At 32.2% G+C, this 6,539-nt stretch overlaps 1 protein-coding gene across 1 annotated transcript; it reads left to right on the forward strand.

Annotated features, from left to right (window-relative positions):
• Window positions 1-2,997: 2,997 nt before the first annotated feature.
• On the forward strand, window positions 2,998-4,440 carry LOC131040064 (ethylene-responsive transcription factor TINY-like). Its single transcript, XM_057972959.2, has 2 exons — window positions 2,998-3,146; window positions 3,579-4,440. Exon 2 carries the CDS (start codon window positions 3,657-3,659, stop codon window positions 4,203-4,205), a length of 549 nt encoding a protein of 182 aa, XP_057828942.1. The 5' UTR covers window positions 2,998-3,146; window positions 3,579-3,656; the 3' UTR covers window positions 4,206-4,440.
• The last annotated feature ends 2,099 nt before the right edge of the window (window positions 4,441-6,539 follow it).

Consider the following 6,539-nt stretch of genomic DNA (forward strand, 5'->3'; position numbering starts at 1 on the left):
TTGGATGACTAAGAATAATATCAGGCAACATGTAGTCTCTATTGAAGATCTCATGTCAAGAGGGACTTGATATTCTTCTCTCCCTGCGAACATGGTGCAGGGGTACCTATGGGTCCAAGGGGCCTATCAAGAGTTTGTCATTTATTGTTGTTCATTTTGGATGTAATAAGGTATTGAGGACCATTTTGCAACATTTTGAAGTCATTCAAAGTCACCTTGGAAGGCATTGATGCCAATTGCTTGTATGTAGTTAATTATGACCACATTGGTCAAAGTTGATCAACACCTCCCAATGTGTGGTATGGGTGTGGAAATCATGTATTTGATGTTTGTATGTCCCATTTGACATGTTTGCAAGGTTTTTGTAGGTTATTTGATTCAATTTTACTAAATGAGTAAAATTGTAAAAGTTGCTGACAACTTTTCAAAGTTGTCAAGCAACATAACCACAAAAAGTGGTTTGAACTGCTAATAATTCAAAATATGGCTAGAGCCATTGGTTTTAGAGTTTAAATAGACCCCTGAAGTGTTGAGGAGGGGCTAGATGGCAAGTTTGTACAGAGAACTTAAGTATTGAATGAAGTTTGAAGATCATTTCTCTACAATTTTCTGTTAAAATGCTGCACTTTCCTTCATATCTTTCTTTTTTGAACGTTCTAGCACATGAGAGTGAATTTTTTGGAAATGTCTCGGAGTTAGCTTTCATTTGATACTATTTTGGCTTAATTTTATTGATTTTTGACCATTCTACAATCAGATTTGCTTAAACTGATCCGAAACACTAGATTTTAGGGTTTTGTCAAAGAATAATGTAGAACAAACCATTCCATCAATGGCTTGACTCAAGACTTGATGGGTTGGTAGGTGTGGTAGTGTTCCAAATGGGTTTTCATAATTTTTTGTAGAGGAGTTTGGAGGGTGTTTTGAGTGCTTGAGGGCTTAACATCCTCATGTGTTAAGTTGGTTGGACAAGGTTTGACTAAGCATTTTGAGTTTTGGTACCTAAACAAGAAAAGCAACCTTAAAACCTATTAAATCCTTTCATATTTGACATTTACTGCAATGCATGTTGGTTGTGCAAGTTGGTGAAGTTTTTATAGGGTACCTCTAGTGCAATCAAAGACTTAATTGGGCTCTTGGAGGACTGTAGTAGTCAATTTTTGGACATTTTGGTCCAAAACACCATATCCTGATTTTGATATATGTTTGATAACTTCCAAAAGAGTATCTATAAGTGGTATTATTTTGTGCCTAGGTTCGGGGTGTCAAAAGATATGGCCAAAAATATCTCTAAGTGGGGCTACTAGGATCTAGTCACCCCTAGATGGCTAATGGTGTGGAATGGCCTAAAAGGGCTTGATTCAACGGTGATTTTGGTTGGTTTGTATCCATTTGTGTTTATGGACATTATGGGATTCATGCCTCTAACCTTACAAGTGTCTTTTGTGATGTTGTCTCAAGTTACCACGTTGTGAGACCTAGTCAAAAGTTGAGAGCCTTGGGTTGAGAAACCTAGTGTGTAACCTGGAGTTTGAAGTTTGAAACCATAGCTTGGTGTTTTGTTAACCCTCTTAAACCCTTTGCATTAGTAAAATATGCAAAACAAACAAAATATGAAAATAATGCTTTCTAAAAAATATAGTAATGCTTTAAAACTCCAGATGTCCTTATATCACGTTTCTTTATATCTAATGACAAGACATAAATTTCAATATTAGTTTTAATATAAATAAATATTTGAGATAATTTATAAGTTTTTCAATTCAAATATTCATTTAAAACCCATAAATTTTGATTGTTTCAATGTTTTAGAACATTAAATTAGCTATGATGAGAGAAGAACATAGCATATCAATGTGTGACCTATCACTTCAATAAAAAAAGCCTAGTAAATTCTTCAAAAGATGTACATATTATTTTCTAGAACTATACTATGGGATATATACCTAATAGTATTTTTAGGGGTATATTTAGCCATTTTCTAAATCTCAAAATTACAAATATTTTTCCAATTTCAAAGGAAACCATAATGTTTATGCTTAATCAACACATTTTAATGATTGCCTTCATACATCATTCATGCACCCCATTGAATAATAGATTATATACTATGAATACTATTTAATATTATTCGAATAATAATATAATCATATCTTAATAATAATTTAATATTAATTGTAATATTATAATAATAATAATTTCGAACTCAAATGATTGGTAAAGTTGTGCTAAGGCTTTGAGCTTGTCCTATAGAGAAATACCTTCAATTAAAAAAAAAATAATAATAATAATAATTAAAGTTAATATTGATTATAATATAATAATTTTTTAAGTAAAATAATAAACAAATATCATATTAGGTGTACTTTACTTATATTTCTATTTATATTATTATATTAAATATAATCTAAATAATTATTTAAATTGTTTAATTTCAAAGTTTTAACTTTATGTTCGACAGAAGATTGAATTTTTTTAAAGTTATTTAACAATTGGTGACTGCGGAGTGCGAGGAGCTGTCAGCAAGAATAAGACTAGGGCCCACATATGATCTACCATGACAATAACAGGTTTGCTCGTGGATGGTATTTACAGCAAAACTATGGGCTAACATGAATAATATTATTAACATTTTGTTATGAAACAGCCTTGTATACCATATCAAGCATATTCTTACTGCCTAAGAAATTAATAATGCTTTTCAATATAATTAAAATGTGCAAGCGAAGGATTGTGTGCCGCTTTCCCAGAATCAAAAGTTATTTTGGTTCTCCTTGAATGACAATGAGGTATACCAGCTTAGAATTGCCCTATTTCAATATCTAAGTTACAATTGCGCACGTATGATGTCAGGAAGTGCAACATAGTTTATTTTAATGAACATTATATTATCTGATAAAAACTTTCTATGTTTTTGTTACTATTATTAAATTGAGATGGCAGTTGCTATAAGTTGTGTGAGGAAGTGGAAATATTTGTTGGGAATGTGAAGTCCAATGGTCATATGATCATTTACGTTTTCTGAACTTTTGGTTTAATAGCTGAAAGTGATTGTATAAATGACTGTGCACAGTCATGTATGAAGATGTATCTGATAACCATTAATAAAGAGTTTTTCTGCTTTGAAAGTGGACGTAGTTTTTATGGTAAATCACTATAAATCTCGTTGGCTGATGTCCTTATGTTATTTTCTTTCTTTGTTTTTATATTTATTATATGCTTTTCTCTACTCGTTTAAATTAACAGTATTATCTAGCAGAGGATTCCCATTTCGAAGTGATGATGTGCAGCTTGCAAAAGATAACCTTAAATTTGCTGACATCAAGGAAAATCTTTGTATAAACTATCGGAGAATATATCGATTAATGTGATTCATTTTAGAGATATATTATAGGATGATGATTGTGTTTTACTTTTTTTAAATCATCAGTTGGCTGTTTTTTGTTTTAACTGCCTATATATAGCCTGGTTCTCTGATGTTAATTAGTTTTGTTGTAGATGAGCTCTTTCTGAAAGCAATGTTTAAACTATCAATATTGATCTCTTTTGCTGAAAGCTTTCATTTCATTGTATCTCAGGAGTAATCACTCTCAAAGCATAAGTGGATCTCTTAATTAAAGTGTTTGTGCTAGTTGATTGACCTTTAGGCCTCGGTGATGGGTAAAGAAGGTATTGGTCATAGTGCAGAAAGGAAAGCTACAAAGCATCCAATATACATAGGAGTAAGAAAAAGGAAGTGGGGAATGTGGGTGTCAGAAATTAGAGTGCCAAATAATAACAAGAGAATATGGCTGGGCTCATTCCCCACACCAGAGATGGCAGCTAGGGCACATGATGCAGCTGCTTTGGCCTTAAGAGGGGACTCTGCCAAATTAAATTTCCCTGAATTCCTTCACTCTCTTCCTCACTCCCCATCATTATCTGGCACAGACATACAGGCTACTGCCATGCAAGCTGCCTATTCATCCTCTCAACAACAATCCCAGCTGTCCTCCAACAACAGCCACAATGATTGCATGAAGCCAGAGCTCCTTCAACAGAAGCCATCAGCTGAGGATGAATCCACTGATATTGAAATAATTTACAATATTGAGATGGACGAGTGGTTGGATTTGCAAAATTTGCTGATGAACAGTGAAGATGATCTGCTGATCGATTCTATTGCAGAGGAACAAGGAGAGGAATTGATATCGACTTGGAATTGAAATCAAGCCTATGCATGATGTCTGGGTAATGATAAATAATGTAATCCCTTAATTGTGGATGATTCAAGTTGAAATTACGCAACCATAAATTTAGGACTTACATAGGAGGTTTGCATATGTGGCAGCTACAGAAAATGTTGAGAAATACTAAAGATCCCTTGTAGGCTTAATTATTGCACTAAATGCTTAAATTATTTTGAAAGATAAAAGATATATATCTGTTTTTCCTCTGTTCTTTCATCATTCTTATTTCTTCCTGGCTTTGTTTTATGTGGTGAGATTTATAGGTTAGATACAACGATGAATTTTGGTGAAGTATTTATGGGAGTGTTTCAACCATAATTAACATCTTTAGCATCTTCAATATCAATAAAAATAAAACAAATATTAAGAACAGATCGAAGCAATTTCTAATAGTTTGGCCTTCTAGTTGTCCAAACCGTAAAAGTGAAGGAACTTGTCAAGAGTTTGGCCTTGCTTTATGTACAACAAGAGTGAATGGGTTGCAATTATCCTCACTGAATATGACATCTTATTAGAGGAGCTAGAGAGGCTTGAAAATGAGCATCTCAATTGCCACATGTAAATTATGTCCTTGATGATGTTCACAAGGTGGGGGCTAACCTCCATTGGTGGTTGCAGTTAGAAGAACTCTGTCAACAAAAGTACCTCCATTGGTGGTTGCAGTTAGAAGAACTCTGTCAACAAAACTTTTCAGCTGTGAATATTCAAAGTGTAGCTTTATTTATCTACATTAACACATTAGAACATATCATATTTTGAAATGAAGTGAGAAATAAAGAATTCATAAAAAGTGGTATTATCTTTATCTTTCAAAATCCTAAAGACATTCTCTACGATGAAATCATGTCAGTTATAATTATACATAAAAGTATTCTATATGAAATCCCAAATAACACCATATATTTAGCAAGGCTTGAAGAAATCATAATTCTTGGTCTACACACCTTGAGCTCTAAGAGAAAACAAAGAACATATACGTGAGGAATTCTAGATGAAAAAAGGGAAAATTAAGCATTAGGAATCCATAACCAGATTAAGTGAGAACTAATGGGCATGAATAGGAATAAAATAGGCTAGAAAGAATGGGTGAACATTGGCTCAAGAATAGTTGGTAAAATGGTGAAAAAATTCAATTTCAAAACAGATAATGAAGATTGTAGAATCATTGTAGTTCAAAAATCTACATTAACACATTAGAACATATCATATTTTGAAATGAAGTGAGAAATAAAGAATTCATAAAAAGTGGTATTATCTTTATCTTTCAAAATCCTAAAGACACTCTCTACGATGAAATCATGCCAGTTATAATTATACATAAAGGTATTCTATATGAAATCCCAAATAACACCATATATTTAGCAAGGCTTGAAGAAATCATAATTCTTGGTCTACACATCTTGAGCTCTAAGAGAAAACAAAGAATATATACATGAGGAATTCTAGATGAAAAAAGGGAAAATTAAGCATTAGGAATCCATAACCAGATTAAGTGAGAACTAATGGGCATGAATAGGAATCAAATAGGCTAGAAAGAATGGGTGAACATTGGCTCAAGAATAGTTGGTAAAATGGTGAAAAAATTCCATTTCAAAACAGATAATGAAGATTGTAGAATCATTGTGGTTCAAAATAGGCAGCATAGATAATTGAAAAAACATTTAAGTGTAGCCACTGCAAAACTTAAATTCTAAAATAGTGAATTAGGATACCTTCTTTAATTCAGTCTACTAAATATTGCAAGATCAAACTCTAATTTTTGAAACCATGTCAATAGGGATAACATCAATTTTAGTATCAAGGGTTTCATGATGTTGATGAAATAGATGAAAGTTCATCTTAACTTGAGTCTAAGTTTTGGAGTTTATTGTAACCATAGAAACTATGTTAGGGAGGTTTTTTTAACTCCTTTCTTAAAATCTTTCAATTATAGAACCATGGGATCTTGTTAGGAGGAAGAGTTTGACACTAGGAAATATTAAACCACCAAATAGTTTCTTGATTCGTACAAAAGATAATTATGATAGTACTGCTCCAAAGAGTTCAAGAATTGATAATTATCCAAGATAAATAAAACCTTTTCAATGTTAAATTTCTTGAAATTTAATATACTCTTTCATTATGGGATGATTGCGAAATTGAATTCCCTTTTATTCTAGACTACGAAAAGTGAAATAAGAAGAAATGTACTGATAAAGTAAAATTTTCCAAGATTCATTACCTTCTAGAATTTGAATTATGCATTTGAAGCATGGATCAAGACTTTGGTGCTATTTGGAAAGAAATTTATTCTTTTAAAGTGTAAGTAAT

This window comes from Cryptomeria japonica, chromosome 10, assembly GCF_030272615.1.
Source record: "Cryptomeria japonica chromosome 10, Sugi_1.0, whole genome shotgun sequence".
NCBI lineage: Eukaryota > Viridiplantae > Streptophyta > Pinopsida > Cupressales > Cupressaceae > Cryptomeria > Cryptomeria japonica.